We start from the raw sequence: 18,264 nt of genomic DNA, 5'->3' as shown, positions 1-18,264 counted from the left end.
TTGGCAATGAATTCATGGATATAATACGAAAAGCACAAGCAACAAAAGCAAAAATAAACAAGTGAGACAACATCAAATTAAAAAGCTTCCGTGCAGCAAAAGAAATGATCAACAAAATGAAAAGGCAACCTAGAGAATGCAAAAAACCCCCACAAAACTCAATAGCAAAACAACAAATAATCCAATTTAAAATTGGCAAAGGACTTGAATAGAAATTTTTCCAAATAAGACATAAATGGCTAACAGGAACATGTAAAGGTGCTCAACATCACTAATCATCAGGGAAATGCAAATCAAAACCACCATAAGATATCATCTAACAATTATCCAAGTAGCTATTAGAGAGAGAGAGAGAGAGAGAGAGAGAGAGAGAGAGAGAGAGAGAAGGAACAAGTGCTGGCCAGGATATAGAGAAAAGGGAACCCTGTACACTGTTGGTGGGAATGTAAACTAGTACAGTCACTATGGAAAACAGTATAAAGGTTCCTCAAGAAATTAAAAATAGAATTATCATATGACTCAGCAATCCCATTCCGGGTATTTACCCAAAGAAATAACACTAACTTGAAAAGACATATGTACCCCATGTTCACTGCAGCATTATTTACAGTAGCCAAGACATACATGGAAGCAACCTAGGTGTCTGCAGATGAATAAATGGGTAAAGAAGATGTGATATATGTATTACTCAGCCATAAAAAATAAGGAAACTTTGCCATTTACAACAACCTGGATGGACCTTGAGAGCATTACGCTAAATGAAATAAGTCAGACAGAGAAAGACAAATACTGTATGATCTCACTAGTATATGGAAATAAAACAAAAACCCAAACTAACAAAAACAGAGAACAGGTTGTTGACTGCCAGAGGCAGGGGTAGGAGACAAGGAAAATGGGTGAAAGTGAAGGTGGTCAAAGGGTACAAACTTCCAGTTATCCTATATAGTAAAGAGCTAATATGCTAATTAGACCAAACAGATGACCTTCCAGACAAAGCCAGGGCTGCGAGGGCCGGCCGAGGCTGCGAGGGCCGGCAAGGCTGTGAGGGGCTATGAGAGCTAGCCAAGGCTGCAAGGGCCGGCTGAGGCAGCCGGGGCTGCAAGGGCTGAGCTCCTTGCACGAATTTCATGCATCGGGCTTCTAGTAAGATAAATAACTTCTCAGGATGAAACATCCAGCATGGTGACTACAGTTAATCCTGCTGTCTTGTATATTTGAAAGTTGCTAAGCAAGTAGATTTTAAAAATTCTCACCACACACACACACACACACACACACACACACACACACACTATGTGAGGGGATGGAGATATTGATTAACCTTCTTGTGGTAATCATTTGGCAGATATCCATACTAGAAGCCCAGTGTACGAAAATTCCTGCACTCGGGGGGGGGGGGTCCCCTCAGCCCGGCCTGCTCCCTCTCACAGTCTGGGACCCCTCGGGGGATGTCCACCTGCCAGCTTAGGCCCGCTCCCCTGAGGGATTGGGCCTAAGCTGGCAGTCAGACATCCTTCTGGCAGCCCAGGAGCCTCGGAGGATGTCTGACTGCAGGCCTAAGCTGAAGTCAGACATCCTTAGCGCTGCAGAGGAGGCGGGAGAGGCTCCTACTACCGCCACTGCGCTCGCAGCTGTCAGCCCAGCTTGTGGCTGAGTAGAGCCCCCCTGTGGGAGTGCACTGACCACTAGGGGGCAGCTCCTGCATTGAGCATCTTTCCCCTGGTGGTCAGTGTGTGTCATAGCAACTGGTCATTCCCAGTCACTCTGCTGTTAGGGTCAATTTGCATATTACCCTTTTATTATATAGGATATCACATCATTACATTGTACACCTTAAACTTACACATGTTATGTCAATTATATCTCAAAAAAAGCAGGAAAAAATTAAATTTAACTTTAAAAATCATGATCATATTTTAGCCTGTCCTAACATAATGTATAATCTTATATAATAAAAGCCTAATATGCTAAGTGTCGGACCGTTCATTCAACCTTTGGACCAGTCTCTATGACTCGCACTGACCACCAGGTTAGCTTGCTGCTGGGGTCTGAATGATCAGGACTAGGCGAGACAGGCCGGACATGCCCTGAAGCCCTCCCACAGTCCCTCCCCGGCCCCGATTGTGCACCAGTGGGGTCCCTCAGCCTGGCCTTTGCCCTTTCACAATCCGGGACCCCTCAGGGGATGTCTACAGGCCAGTCCGAGGGACCCCACCAGTGCACAAATCCATGCAACAGGCCTCTAGTTAACTAATAAGGACAGCAATAGTTGGTCAATTAAAAAATCCTGAGATACCTGCCAAGAACTCTGAGTTGTTACATCTACAACTGAAAATAAACTACAGTGAAATAAAAACTTAAAAACATTTATCATTTGCCTTGCCATTTGCTTCAGTTTGTTAACCCTGGCATTTCTCTCTTTCTCCTTCACAATTAATTTTGTACAATATTCCTCCAAAGAGGTAAAAATATTGAATATCAAATATTACTCATTTGTAATTTACCTAATGCTTACTGTGTACCTGGTATTGAGCTATGGTCTAGGGATACAAAGCCCTGGACTTAAGTAACTTAAAGTCTTTTTCTATTTGTTTTAAATTTAAAATACCACATAGTAGGTTCTAATCAAGGATTTCCTATTCCTATAAAATTGGGAGGGATGACAGAAAGATGTTTATAGAATATGAGCAGCCTTTTAATTATGGAGACAATACAATTAATTTTCACAGTAGTATTTCTCAATTTTTTTCATAAGACCATATGAAAAGTAAATAGCAATATTACAATATTAAACATGAAAAATTACTTATACAACATTAAAAGACTATCGGTGAATTTTATTTATTTATTTAAAACATATTTTTATTGATTTCTGAGAGGAAGGGAGAGGGAAAGAGAGATATAAACACCAATGATGAGAGAGAATCATTGATCAGCTGTCTCTTGCATGCCCCCTACTGGGGATCGAACCCACAACCCAGGCATGTGCCTTTGACTGGAATCAAACCCAGGACCCTTCAGTCCACAGGTGAATGCTCTACCCACTGAGCCAAACCGGCTAGGGCAAAAGACGACTGGTGAATTTTAAACACAATTAGGACTTAATGGGATTTGTATTTTATTTCTAAAATCATGTTTACAAGCCCCAAGGGGTTCTGAGTCACACATAGATGGTAAAGCTACATTTAAATATAAAACTGAAATGTCTTTTTCTTTATTGTCACCAAAAATTTCTCTTAACTGTAAGACTTCTCGTATATGGTCAAAGAAAACAAGGGCAAAGAACATATCATACCTGGGCACACATCTTCATTGTGCAAAAGCAATGCTTGCCGGGAAGCCACACTGACATAGCACAGCCTCAATAATTATTCTATCTGCCCCAAATCTTCCCACCCACCTTCCATACATAAATGGATGATCATTCAGCAAAGTAACAAAATATCAAAAGGTTAAACAGTTACAAAATGTGTTTCTTGTATACAGAGCTAAAAAAACCAGTGAGTAATACCCCTCACATGCCATATCAGCTATCCAAATCTGTTCCCACAGGCTTATCCGGCTTGCTCAGATAAAAAATAAGAGTGTTTTATGGGCTAAAAATACACTTAAAACCATAATAAGTCCTTCTTATCAGTAATTACAGGATTGTTTTCCTCTTTAAACTGACTGTGAATCTCCAGGAAATTTCAAAGCACCTATAATAATCTATTTAACTTCGACCCTCTTCAGAGAAAGTTAAGAAATTCCACTTACTTGCTTTTTAAATCAAGAGCAGAATAAAACTCAGTTACTGAATCTGCTTAATCTAAAACCTCTTTAGCTCCAGAAAATCATGCCGGATGTCCTATAATCGTCACAAAAAACCACCTGAGCCCCCAAGTTTGGTTTGTCATGTATTTCCAATCCTGGTGGGTGACCCATCACCATAGCTAGTTAACGAAGCTAAAAAACTCCTGCCTCTCACATGTCCTTCACACACAATCTATCACCAAGTTTCACCCAGGCCTACAGCAGCGGTTCTCAACCTGTGGGTCGCGACCCCTTTGGCGATCGAACGACCCTTTCACAGGGGTCGCCTAAGACCATCCTGCATATCAGATATTTACAGTACGATTCATAACAGTAGCAACATTACAGTTATGAAGTAGCAACGAAAATAATTTTATGGTTGGGTCACAACATGAGGAACTGTATTTAAAGGGCCTGAAGGTTGAGAACCACTGGCCTACAGAGTGTACGTTTACAAAATAGCCCCTTTCTTTATTTCAACTGCCGATGGTACTCTAATCACTTTGTCCCATTTCCTACAGATATGTTGTTTACCTCCCTGCCTCCAATCCCTTCTCCATGCTATTTCCAGAGTGACCTTTCTAAAATGCAAAATATAAGCCTCTCACTCCCCTGATTAAAACAGGCTTTTAATAAAATAAGGGTCACTCTCTCTCACTTAGCACCTCCTCCTGATCCTGTTCCTGCCTGCCTGCGTCTCTCGCCTCCTCCTTGATTATCCCTGGTGTTCGACACACAGGATTGATTATGTACGGGTCTCAAAGTGGTACCCTCCTAGCCTTCTTCAACCAGACAACTTCATCGTCCCCTTAGGCTTCCCCCTGCCCAGGAGCCTGTCTGATGTGTATTCTTCCCGTAGTCCCACAGCCTGCTCTGCTGACACCGGCACACCTCCCCACCGCCTGGAGTAACGCCGATGGAAACCCAACAATGTACACCACAGAGGCAGGAGCTTTACCTCATCCAACCATGTCTCGGAGCACTCAGCCTGGCACGGAGTGAGGAGCGCTCAATAGCTACCTGTCATTCAGTGCTTTTAGTGTCTTACCAGTAAGGCAAGTACATCTTACCTCACAGAGATCTATGCTCCTGAAACAACAACAAAAACCCATGTTAAGGGGAGGGGGAGGGGGAACCTAAGACCTCCTGTGAGCCTGTGACAGCTTCCCTGAATGGTATGCTTTGTAGTCACCAAAATAAAACAGGCAATACACGAAATTAAAAAAAAATATATATATATATATATATATATATATATATATATATATATATGAAAGTCATTGTAGATACCTTCAATTAATAACACCAGCACCTACAATTTAATTTACATTTATTATTCCTTATAGGCTAGAAACCTTTCAGGATAGCCCTCCCTAAAAGTTACAATGAATTCACGGGTTCACTAAACTTACCTTGTTTAACACAGGATGCAGATGCCATTGTAGATAATATTCACACAAAGCAGCATTCACTTTATGGAATAGCTTTTTCGTTCTGACTTCCAGCTGTAGCTCCCTGCTACCTCCATCCGGTGCATGCTCATCCCCGCTCTCAGTTCACGCTGAGTCACGAGTGTGTTTCCTAAGACCCACATTTATTTCACCCACGATGGACATACCACAGAACCCTCTTGTCTCTTCCTGTCCCCCGTCCTGACCTATCTTCTCCTTTTCCAATTATTCCCCATAGGAATCACTCACACATACTTTCATTCAATCAACAAACATGTGTTAAGTGCCTAGCTGCCAGGAGCAGACCCTAAGTTTTTAAACTCGTGTGGTTCCAGAAAAGATGCATTCACATAAATCCAACCGGTGACTGCCACCCAAAGTAAGAACTGCACTTCCCATGGCAAATCGGCACGCACCTCGTTATGTGTATGTATTGATGAAGCTGCATTTATGCACAGAAACAAAATTTCATGCAATAAGGCTTAACCATACTACATGCCACACACGGGAACTTTCTACTGGATTTAGTCCGTTGTACCTCGTTGCACTGTGCGGAGGCCTACTAAGTCAATTTCATGACCCACTAATGAGTCAAGAATGACAGCCTGAAAAGCAATGTCCTAGAATACAGGAAGGAAACTTGTGTTTTTGGAGATATTACTATATTTCAAAAACAACAACAATAAAAAACTTGCCGGAGGGAATGGAGAGAGGATGGTGAGGAGAAGGAAGGAAAGAGAAATAGAAGTAAAAGAAATGGGTTGGGGGAGCGGGGATGAGACAGAACAAGCTAACTTAGAAATAGAAAAGATAAAAGGGAAAAGCCAGAGAGGGTTAAAGAGAAAGAGAAGAAAAGTAAAAGCCAGAATGAAAAGAGAGACAACTGTTGAGGTAATTTCTGGGGTGAGGGAAGACATCACCACCTCCTTGGGCTGAGGACTGCCACCTATCAGCTCCTGCCTGTGGGGGGAATTAGCAGATTAATCATTGATCATGGCCTCCCAACTGCTCTAATCCTTAAGCCTTTAAAGACTGTACTCCCTGGTGTCTGGGAAAGATAACAAGGTTTACCCATTAGGGTAGACATGATTCTGCCTGCAGCACAGAAGCCAGAGCGCTGTCTGCAGAGGACTAGAGGAAATCAATGGGCGGGGGGGGGGGGGGGGGGTACCCACAGTGACTTGGGTTTGGGGCACATTGTTGGAAATGCTTTCACGACGAGTGAACAACGTGGAGCTCATCAGGGCCCTGGTGTGACACCCATCTCAGCCGTGTGTGCTAACTCTGCCTGGAGTTAGCACACACTAACTGACTCATGACACACTTCCTGGCGAGAGCCCATCCCCAGGGGCATGCACTCTGTAAGGTGTACTTAGGGAATAAATTCAATGTTCAATCCTATGACATACTTATGTACCTTATATTACCTTTCACCTCATCCTGCATTGGAAAAATCCTAAGTTAGCATTTATCCAAAATCTACGTGTCACATTTTGAACCATTTCTTGGAGATAATTTCTAAATGAGTGAGACATATTCCTGGAAAAGGTGAGCCACCAGAATAGCAGGCACTAATAATATGTGTGCTCATGTTCTTTTTAACCTATAATGATTGGCATGTGTTGCTTGGCCAAAAACTCCCCAAGAACTGGTAGGAGTATAGAATGAGCACAGGTTGGTCCCGCCCGCCCCTGCACAGCAAGCCCTGCCACTCAGGCCTTCTCACTCTGCACTTGCTTGTAGGTGCAAGTGGAAGCAGAATAGAGAAAGAAAAAAAAGCTACGCTCAACCAAAGGACTTGTATGCATGCATATAAGCCTAACCAATGGACACAGACACCAGGGGGGTGAAGGCATAAGTGGGGGGGAGGGGGGAAGAGGGAGAAGGACACATATGTAATACTTTAATCAATAAATAAAATAAATAAAAAGTTTTTTAAAAAGCTAAAAACTTGGCGTGCTTTTTTTTCTCTCTCTTTTATCAGAAGACAGTAGGGGAACCAAAAAACAGAAGAGGGCAGAGAGTGATTCTGAGCAGAAAACAGAATAGGGGAAGAACTAGAAATGTTCAGGGTTGAGGGTGGGAGGAAGGAACCCCTAGAAGGATGGCTGAAAAAAGGGAGACACTGGGTGAGGTTGCTTTCTAGGGATGCTCAGGGGGCCTCATACAGACTGTGACAGCAATGGAAGGGATGGGGGAGGCGGGAGAGATTCAGTCCATTTCAGTAAATATTTACTGAGCCCTCAATTTCAGGTACTCTTCTGAGGGCAGCAGGGGACACAAAGATGGGCTACCCTCTAGGAACTTATAACCTATAACTAGGATGGCAAGAGCCCTAAATAGCAGCACTGTTCTAATGATGGCTAAGCCAGCTCTACACCATGTCCCGAATCAAGCAAAGTATGCTTGCCCAGAAAGTGTGTCCACATTAGGGACAAGATGCTGGGGACTGGGAAAAGAATAAGGTATATACTACCTTAAAGTTTCTTTTAAAAGTCAAGATCAATAGAGCAAAAATATTGTGTCTGCATATAGATCATGTCAGAGAATCAAAGGGAGAAATGTTCACACTAGTGATAAAGTATTTTTACCATTGTGGTTTTAAAAGTAACTGCTAACCCTAGGCATTTATAGCTTAGTGATGGAGAGCCAGCCTGCCTGAGTTTAAATCTGGGTTCCTTCACTTGCTGTTTGACCTTGGGCAAGTCACACACTTCTCTGTGCTTCAGTTTCCCATTTGCAAAATGAAGGTAATAGTAAGACTTACTTGATGGATTATTGTGAGGGTGGAGTTAATACAGGTGAAGGTATGTAGAACAGTGCCCATAACACTGAGTGCCCTGTAAACGTTGGCTGATGTCACTTCTCGCTGATCACCAAGTGGAATGGATCAAAGGCAGGGGTCACACTCAAACAAAATACAGCTCTGAGCAGCTGACAGTGCAGACAGTGTTTGGGTTTAACATCTACTTCTAAAACATGTCCTGCAAGACCTTGGGTGATAGTTCCCAGCTCCCCCATCCAGGTTTCTGTACCTCTGTTGCTGTATTTATCTCATATTTAGAAAAAAAATAGTGGCTGCCTCATGATTTCAAGAAAAATTTGTTATATTATGAATTATCCAGAAATGAGTAGATACATCCTATATAATAAAAGGGTAATATGCAAATTGACCGAATGGCAGAACAACAGGTTGCTATGACACGCCTGACCACCAGGGGGCAGATGCTCAATGCAGGAGCTGCCCCCTGGTGGCCAGTGTGCTCCCATAGGGAGCAGTGGCGGCAGCGCTAAGGATGTCTGACTGACGGCTTAGGCCTGCCTCACCAGGAGCGGGCCTAAGCTGGCAGTTGGACATCCCCCAAGGGCTCCCAGACTAGGAGAGGGCACAGGCCGGGCTGAGGGACCTCCCGAGTGCCCAAATCTTGTGCACCGGGCCTCCAGAAGGTATATAAACTTAAAATAAACTTATTACCATTTTAAAATCTACTAGAACTTAACACGTAACAAGATGAGAATTTTGATTATCTCATAAATCTTAATTCTCTGGGTTTTGTCATAGCTTTAGAAATCTAGAAATTATTAGTTGACATTTTAAGAACTAATTTGCAGTTTCAATTTAAAGTGTACACCCATGCACACACACAACAACACTCTTGAGCAGTTGCCATGACAACATAATGCCGAGCCTACCAGGCTCTCTGTTATCTTGCTGCTGATGCTGTGCAAAAACACACTCACATTAGATTCTTTACCAAGTAATTGGAAAAGGTTAAGAAAATCTACATCTACTAGTACATGGTTCTCACATGTGTTAGAACTCAGAAAAGCAAGTACTAAATGTTTTAAGAGAAGAATTTAAAATTAGTAACTGCAAGCTCAATTGTGGATCAAAGTAGCCCCTATGTTAAAGAGAACGGGGAAAAGGCTTTTCTTGTATTTTGTATGCTATATCCATTTCATCAGCTCCTCCTCCTAAATTGTGCCATATTTTAATGGAATAATCAATTTGTATAATACAATTTGGTTAACAGAGTCTCTTATTTTACTAACACATTTAAATACTTTCCTTCTTTGGCCACATATATTTCAATTCATATGGGAGCCCACACTTCCAAATGCTAGTTAGACATAAGAAAGAAAAACTGTCTCTAAGTTAACTGGAGTCTGTATGTTTATAAAAAGAAGAAAAAAGTAAAAAAAAAAAAATAGTGTTGAACAGACAGTCAAACCTCAGAGGGAAGGCAGGGGAGGGTAGAGGGTAAGAGATCAACCAAAGGACTTGTGTGCATGCATATGAGCATCACCAATGGACACAGACACTAGGGCAGTGAGGGCATGTGCTGGCGGATGGGAGTGGCTGGGGAGACATCAATGGGGGAAAGAGGAGACATATGTAATACTTTAAACAATACAGGATTAAATTAAAAACAAACAAATAATTAGTGACAGGGAGAGAAAGAAGGGATAAGCAGCCGTTTTGAAGGTTGTGATAAAACACTGCCTTGGTTCTCCTCCCCACCCCCACCGGTTCTGCCTCCCTTGCAGGTCTCTGTCTCGACTGATAGACCCAGACCCCTCAAGACTCAGCTATAGCTCTTTTCTCTCTCTACTCTCATTCCCGAGGTGGTCTCACCCTTAGACAATAGCTTCAATGGTCCCCCAGGTGCATTTACAGCCCCAGAAGGCTCTCTGTGAGTTCCAGGTCAGCTGAGTCAACTGCTTCCCAAACAGTCCACTTGGAGGCTACTTTAAAGACAAACCGGATCCTTCTGTGGTGCTCCGTACCTTGGCAAATGGCAGCTTTGAATGGTCCTAACACAGGTATACTCTATACCTATCTGCTAAATGAATAAATGGATGAATGAATGAATCAATGAAACCTGTTACACAAACCAAACCACCTAAGGGGCATCCTTGACACGGCCCTCCTCCTCCATGATGGGTCAGTATCCAAGTCCTGTCCACTTCACCTCCTAAACATTCCCCAAACCCCTCACACCTCCAAACTCCTCCCAGCCACTGCTCTCTCAGGCACCAGCCTCTGCCTGGATTGCCACAACAGCCTCTCCACTCTCAGTCAGCAACACACGATGTAGTACACAGTCAAGTTGGGCTGTTCCTATCTGTTACATAATTTAGTGAACTGGTGAAGTTGGTCAAGAAAGGGGAAGCTCATCTTTACTGAATGTCACCTATATGCCAGGCACTGATCTGAACACCTCGCACACACTAATCTCCATACGGACCCATTTCCTGAAAGACCTCAACGGAGCATATGACATCTGGAGCCTCTCCGGGCCACAACCTTTGCTGTGTCCGGAGCCAACAGGCAGAGAATGATGACAATGATGATCACTGCTTATGGAGAACTTTTTCCAGACACTGGTCTAAGTGCTTGGTATTCTTTCATTAAGCCCACCTACAAAGCAGGTGTGATTATTGCCCCACTTTGCAGATGAGGAAACTGATCTACACAAGACTGTTATTTGTTCAAGGTTAAAAAACAACACAACAACAAAACAAGTGGTAGATCTGCGATGCTGTGATTCAGGATATGAAACCAGTTCTGTTTAAGAATTTACTGAACACCTGTTTAACTTACAGTAAGTTATCTGAACTGGTGAGGATATACAGTTAGAAGAGACAGGCATCCCTGCCTTCAAGGGTCTTGCATCAAACGTGAAGAGCCCGTCTGCAGGGTCAGAGCTGCTTTGTCATCTCAGCTCTCCCCATTGGAGAGCAGAGTTCATAGAGAGATGCCTCCTTCAACTCCAATCTCACCTCCAAAGGGTGCACTTTAAGTTGAGGCTGCCATCTCTTCTCCGCCCGCACAGCTACCCAGTTTTCCTCAGATAAGGTACCAGGAGAAGATGTTTATGCTTATACTAACATGGTGACAAGATGTTTTTCTTACAAAATCTTTATAAAAAAGCACCGTGAATGGCATGAATATAGGTGTTTTTTAAAGGTCTAATCTAGTACTCACAGTTTTATAACTCCATCTGGGCACCTGGAACAGAGCTGCTGGCTGCTCTTGTCCTGCGGATGTTGACTCTGACCCAGCTGAACGAATCTACAAATTACAATGGATAAAAAGTGAGCTAGGGAAGAAACTATTGGCAATACAGTCAGTAAAGCATGGGATGAGCTTTCAAAGGACAACAGTGTGCTTATGTCAGAAAAGCCCACAAGAGCACCCCATGTAACACAAGACTGCTCATAGATGGTTGCCTGATTTTAGAGTGGGTCTGTGAAAAGGAAGAGAAATTCTGCTTAAAATATATCAGAACCATAGATATAAGAATGATAAGAAATGTGTACTACATTGCATTTCTATTTATTTAAACATAATTAAAAAAAAAAACACAGAACCAATTGTTCCTGAAGCTAAGCAGCTGATCTCTCAGGGCCTCACATACCTGAGGGTGGCCGTGGCAGGAAACATGGGGAAACAAGGGGAGAGGTTTGCGGTGAGACAAATGACAAGGACAGGGCGGGACCAGGCTGGGGACCCATCCCCTGCAGCAGATGCTGCTGAGAACCCAGGATTTGGACTCAGTTTCCACAGTACCACAAGAATCGCCAAGTATTCCCCAGTCACTGCGAAGAGTACTTTTAACACAGATGGAGAGGACTGACTGCCACTGTATACCACCCCTCCTTAGAGAAGACTGGGGCAACACCAAGCCTGTCTTAAGGCTGAGAGCCACAGGGAACTGCCCGGGGCCTCAGCCCGGTAAGAGGATGCCATGATGGCAGAGGGCCCCCAGCTATTTCTCAAGAGCAGACCTGCCTGAAGCGTGACCTGCAGTTTTGCTCTACGTGCCCCGAGGAGGTCACAGGGCAGGATACAGGGCTGATTCCCTTTTCACTTTTCTACTATTTGAAATATTTTCTTTTGATGGCTCAGGATACTTTTATAATTTATTTTTTTAAGTAGCTTTTTTAAAGGTCAAGCAAAGTGCTGTAGAAACCAGCAATTATTAAATCACGGGCTACTGAAAAACTTTTAAATAGCTTACTTTTAGCCAACTTTATACTTTTACCAAGCGAACATTTTGGATGCATTTTTTAAAAAAGAATGCCACATAGCATTTAATATTTGTACAGAACTTTAAACTTAGCAAACCATGTGCACGATCATGGTCAGAATTAAAAAAAAAAAAAAAAAGATTTGGCAAAGGTCTGAGGCTTTGAGGAAGTCAGTAAACTTCTGAGTCTGGTCAAAATAGCAAACCAAAGATATCAGAAAAGATGTGGGCAAAGGGAGGTACAAAGAATAGGGCTCAATAATTAGAACAAAGCTATAAAACCGAGAGATCTTCAGGAGTCTGAAGATGGTTGAGGGTCAGCATAAGAAAAAAAAGGCAGGAGAGCAGGTAGCAGGAAGATGGGCCGTAGAAGCCAGTTCTGGCTGCATCGCCTCCCTCCCCACAATGTCCTGTGGTCGCCCAGGTGGCGGCTGTGACAGGCAAGCCAGGCGACCGCACCATCTTCGCATGCACAAACTCTGGTGAGTCAAGCCGAGTGGGTGCAGAACAGCAGTGGGAGAGGGCGCCTCACAATACAGGGCAGAATCCATGGGCTCTCGCCCTGCCCTGGAAGCTCCACTCTCTGGGTCAGAGGAGGCAGGAAGAGCCCCAGGACCCAGCATCATAAGCAGAGGCAGCTGATACGATCACGAGAATGAAGAGAATGGCACAGACTAAGATCACAGACACCCCAGAAGCACAGGACAGGTCTCCTGGGTAGGCCACTGCATGGCTCTTCCCGTGCCCTCAGCCTTTAGAGGGATAATAACATCTTTTCAGTCTACTACAGAGCTGTCTAAAGAACAGGTAAAACACTGTGAAGTGTTATACCCCTCAAAGGAGGAGGTGTTGAATTTCAGAACACCAAGCATAGAATCTCATTCCAGAACATGGGCTCCTTCCTTCCTGCATAATCACTTCCCCGCAGGCCTGCCCTGGCACCTTCTGAGACTGTTTCCCAGGGGTGCTGTGGCTGAACAAGGCTGGATCTCACTCCCCAGAAGGGAGAACTAGAAGTGGGCCTCAGGGGCAATCTGAGCTACAAAGGCTGCAGGTGGAAGTCATGCCTGCAGCAAGAGACACTTTTTGCTTAATTCACATGAGCCCACATTTCAGTCCTTGACATGTGCACTCACGCTCTCTGCACTAGGCAAAGTCATATTCATTCCTAACCCCCCAGATAATGCATTCTTCCAGCCGTGCTCCTGACAAAGGCCAGCCTCAACCGGTAAACAGTTCAGCTGCACTGCTGACAATGTGAGGAATAAGCCACTGCATGTCTGTGTCGGGTGAGGAGGGTGTGGCTGAGTCCTGAACGACTCAACTTGCCTCTGGTAAGACAGCGATGCAGTCACACCAGTGCCTTTGCGGTCAAGAAAGACTGTGCATTTTTGTATTTTACATGTTATATCAGTGATGGTGAACCTTTTGAACTCGGCATGTCAGCATTTTGAAAAACCCTAACTTAACTCTGGTGCCGTGTCACATATAGAAATTTTTTGATTTTGCAACCATAGTAAAACAAAGACTTATATTTTTGATATTTATTTTGTATATTTAAATGCCATTTAACAAAGAAAAATCAACCAAAAAAATGAGTTCGCGTGTCAGAGGTGTCATAGGTTCGCCATCACTGTGTTATATAGCAGGTCTTACTAGCTTGAAGGAAAAAGCTGACAATATCTGGTACAACGGATTCTATAAATGCAATACCCTCCTTAAAAAGGAATGGTAGGTCAGTGCTCATATATAATACAGAGTTTACATATGTCAAACTTATATGAATGAAGGACCTCTTTATAGAAGTATCATAGCTCTATATTTAATGAAAGCCACTGTGCTTGTGTTTTGATTGGAAATTCCTTTAGCGTCAGATGTTTAAAAGTTAATAATATCTGCCACTGAAATTCACATCCATAGAAATGTTATAGTTTCACAGAACTTTGTTTTAAGAGGCACTGTGCATGCAGAGTTCATTTCCAGTTTGACAGAACTGTATTTAATTCTCTATTATCCTTCACTTTTTAAGGGCTGTCCTCTAATGAGAATATGTTCTATCTTATTGTTAAAATCTAATTACATCTGCTTTAGAATTTTCTAAGACAGACCTTTGCGTCCTATACATGTGAATTTTGACACAATTTCTACTAATAAAATTCCACTGAAGCAGTGAAAAAAACAAGCCTTCTCAAGGCTTGTATTAGGCTGAGGGGGTGTTTACAGTGGACCCATCAGTTTCCTGAGGATTTCCAGGTGAGGGATTCCTTTGATTTTTTTATAGAGAGGAAGGGAGACGGATAGAGAGTTAGAAACATCGATGAGAGAGAAACATCGATTAGCTGCCTTCTGCACACCCCCTACTGGGGATGTGCCCGCAACCAAGGTACATGCCCTTGACCAGAATCGAACCCAGGACCCTTCAGTCCACAGGCGCTCTATCCACTGAGCCAAACAGGTTAGGGCAAGGTGAGGGATTCTTTTGAGAATCTCATAACTACTAATCTTCTCAGAAAAACACACTTACATGCAAAAGTATGCATGTGATTTCAGGGAATGCCTTTTGGGGAATCCTCTCCCCCAGCTGGACCTGCCTACCCAAGGGCTATAACATCCTGAATCAGCTCCCTTATATCGTTGCTTCCTTTTTCCTCCTCAGACACCCTTCCCACCAGCAGCCCAGAGCTAACGTGACTGCAAGGTCCTCAATCGGCAATATCCCAGGTTTATTTTGTACCTGATCTTGAGGACTGTTTACTGTAGAACTGTGTTTGTACTTCAGTTTACAGCTTATATGTGGGCAGTGAAAATACATGTACTCATCATAAATTTTTATCTCAGGCAGTAGGTCCTATTCAAATATAAATCAGTGTTTCTGAATTTGACCTTCTAAATGCTTTTACTATATTCCAGATGGAATTCATTTCCTTCTGTACTGACTATTTTAATTTTTTAAAGTTATACTAGATATATTATTGCAGTGATACATTTGCATTTTTTTCTCAGTCTCTACATGGAAGTAGTTTACCTTGAATAAATGGAGAGATCTTCCTCTGAGATACCATCGAAGAGGTTAATCCCATATACCTCTTTCATGGGCTGGACCACATTCTGGGGTTAAAAAAAAAAAAAAAGGGACCAGGAAAATTTTTAGACATCTAGAATATAAATTATTTCCAAAGATGAAGAAAATGAACCTGTGAATTTTCCCACTAAAGGAATCATAATGTTTCTTCAATCTATTCATTAAACTTCTCAGTTAATGCTTTTTTAAATTTGATTTTATTTCCACTAAAAATAGTTTGTTTTAGGGTAAAAAATAAAACACTGCTAAATAATTATTAGTGGTGTTTATATAATAAAGGAGTTAGCAAAAATTTCTGCAAAGGGCCAGGTAGTAAATATTTTATGTTCTTTGGGTCATACCATTTCTACAGCTACTCCTCACCTCTGCTGTTACAGATAACATATAAGCAAGTTAAAATCAGTGCCAATAAAACTTCATTTACAAAAACAGACAGTGGGCTGGATTTGACCAATTGTTTGTAGTTTGCCAACTCCAATAAAACTTTATTTACAAAAAGAGACAGTGGGACTTGACGAGTCATTTGTAGTTTGTCAACTACTAGGACAATAGATTCAGTTCTTGCATTATCACACTTTGTCATATCGACCTCTAACGACTTCCAGCTATGTCTAAAAATCAAATTTCCCCCAAAACTAGATTAGTTTCTTTTGTTGTTTACTTTTATTTTCCCTTACTGTACTGGTAAATATCAAATTGAGCAGGATGAACTGCCCACTGGGGCTACACAGAGATGGTGAGGCCCAGGTCCAAACCCTGCATCCCAACAGTGTGCTGAGCAAGGGAGTGAACGAACCGCAAGTGGGTGGGCTGCCCAAAGAGGCACAGGATTCTCTTAAAAACTCGGAAGCAATAAGAATTTCACTGTTACATCTGGGAGCAAAATGGCAAAATGAAGCCATTTCCATTTTGTCTGTCTATGCTGGATGTCTTTATCTGCGCAGCGCCTCCAGCACCACACATTACACGTGATCTCATCTCAATGGTGTGAGTGAGATAATGGGACCTTTTCTCGCTCTCAGCCTTCCTCCTGAGTGGAACTTGGGGATCGTTCCCCAGTGCCTCACGCTGGACCACGCGCGCTCCTCTCCCCACACCTCGGTCACTTTGGCGCTGTCCCCCGTGTCAGTCATCTTCACTGGGGTGGAGCGCTGAGACACAGAGCCCTCCTCCTCCCGGTCGGTCCCGGAGTCGTCATCAGAGCTGCTGGACACGGCCTCCTCGCTGGGGGGAGGCGGGGCGCTGGCTGCTGTCTTCCGCTGTAATACAGCCTCTTCTCTATTGCTTTTGTTCCTTTGAAACGATAAGTATGAAGGTGAGCATCTTTAAACAGAACCCTCAACATTCACTGTGCATCACTCTGTCCCAAAACCTTGGTCCTGGTGAAGCATAAGAAAATGACTGTGAGAAACTAGTTTCTGAGATCAAGTTGTGCTGAAGGGAAAACCTTCATATTTTACCATGTACAAGTATGGGCCCTATATGAATTTCAATCCTGTTATAAGTTCTGGAAGAAAACAAGTACATGCGTGCAAACCTCTGCAGAAAAGTCTTCCTGGCCCCTTGGCTATTGTGCCTTCTTTTGGTAACTGAAATCGGTACATTCAAACTTTATGGTACAGTAATAGGCTATATGTGTTGAGATATTAGCAAAATTACCTATAATTTGTAAAAGCTTCAAGAAAAGGTCAAAAGCCAAATCCATGTATATTTTCTTCCCTCCTATGATTTCTCTCAATCACAGTATCAGCTAATTATTTGAGAATATGAATAACTGATGAACATGAACTAAATTTTAAAGTTTATTGTGTTATTAGTAAATAATTATATTTGCCGAACATCCCTTCTAAGAGTAGGGAATAGATTGGGTGGGGGGAACAGAAAAACTGACACATAAAAATATTTACTTTTATTTTACTTCCAAATTTGAGAATTGTAAGAATATTGTTTTAATTCAGAAAATATTTTATAATAATATTTTGGCTGTTATGAAAAATGCTTAATATTTCACTCTTTGAAAAAATTATCTACAAGGGACTTAAAATACCATAATATTCTGAAATGTTCTAGGACAGGCCATGGGTTAGATATTATAGAAAAATTAGTTTCTGACTTTCTGCAACTAAAAATTAAAGTTGCTAGCACTTCTGTGGCATACACTAATATAGCTGCTCATTTATGTATTTGTGCCAGGAAGTCCTTGAATTCTAAACTCCTGAGGACATCCTTTCTTTTAAATGCCTTAGCATCTGGTCCAGGGTTTAACATGTAGCTATTTAAAGTTACTTATTTTAAGCCACAGAAATGATGTGTCTAAAAAATACTAATAAATACCCAATTTTATAAATCACATGTAGCTAAAATCCAATTAGGACCCCATGCACACACTAAATACAATTAGGACTCAGTATCTACAGTCTGGCCAGGGTTTCTGGTCAGAGTCATGAGAAAACCTTATCACTGGGATTATTCAGGTCCGTGGCAATAATAGAGATTCTTATGCTAGAACACAACACATTTCGCTCCAGTCTCTAAGCATGAAGATATAAACATGATTTGTCCTCTTCCCTGAGTAATTGGATATAAAAAAAAATAACTGTCTTCCCCAAAACAATGCTACAGTAATACACAGAAAATCTATTAATCTCTGAGCATTTTGTTTTAATGCTTCTTCAGGATGCAAACAAAAATAAATACTATGAATAAAACAAAAAACAAATACTATGACTATAAAATTTTACCTAAGTATTTTATGTTGAGGGAAATAGAGGATGCTGAGTTACTTATAGGACATAACACACAATATCTGCTACCAGTCTTTATGCCATCTGTGATAGTCCTAATTTAAAATAATGAAATGCACCATGTTGCTAAAATTTCCGTAAATTCTACTCTCCATGTTGAA

General features: G+C 42.1%; 1 protein-coding gene across 1 annotated transcript in view; it reads right to left on the bottom strand.

The window, feature by feature from the left end:
• FIG4 (FIG4 phosphoinositide 5-phosphatase) overlaps positions 1–18,264 on the bottom strand; it is a 99,392-nt gene that overhangs the window by 22,735 nt on the left and 58,393 nt on the right. Inside the window, exons 20-22 of the mRNA XM_081093863.1 lie at positions 16,457–16,652; positions 15,303–15,385; positions 11,233–11,319 (exon numbers count right to left, since the gene is read on the bottom strand). Of these exons, the coding sequence (XP_080949989.1) occupies positions 11,233–11,319; positions 15,303–15,385; positions 16,457–16,652 (366 nt within the window). The remainder of the gene's footprint in view (positions 1–11,232; positions 11,320–15,302; positions 15,386–16,456; positions 16,653–18,264) is intronic.

The sequence above is a fragment of the Myotis nattereri genome (assembly GCF_964212035.1).
Source record: "Myotis nattereri genome assembly, chromosome: 6".
In the NCBI taxonomy this organism is placed as follows: Eukaryota; Metazoa; Chordata; class Mammalia; order Chiroptera; family Vespertilionidae; genus Myotis; species Myotis nattereri.
Note: the sequence above shows the minus strand (reverse complement) of the source record. Positions and strands in the feature narration are given on the sequence as shown.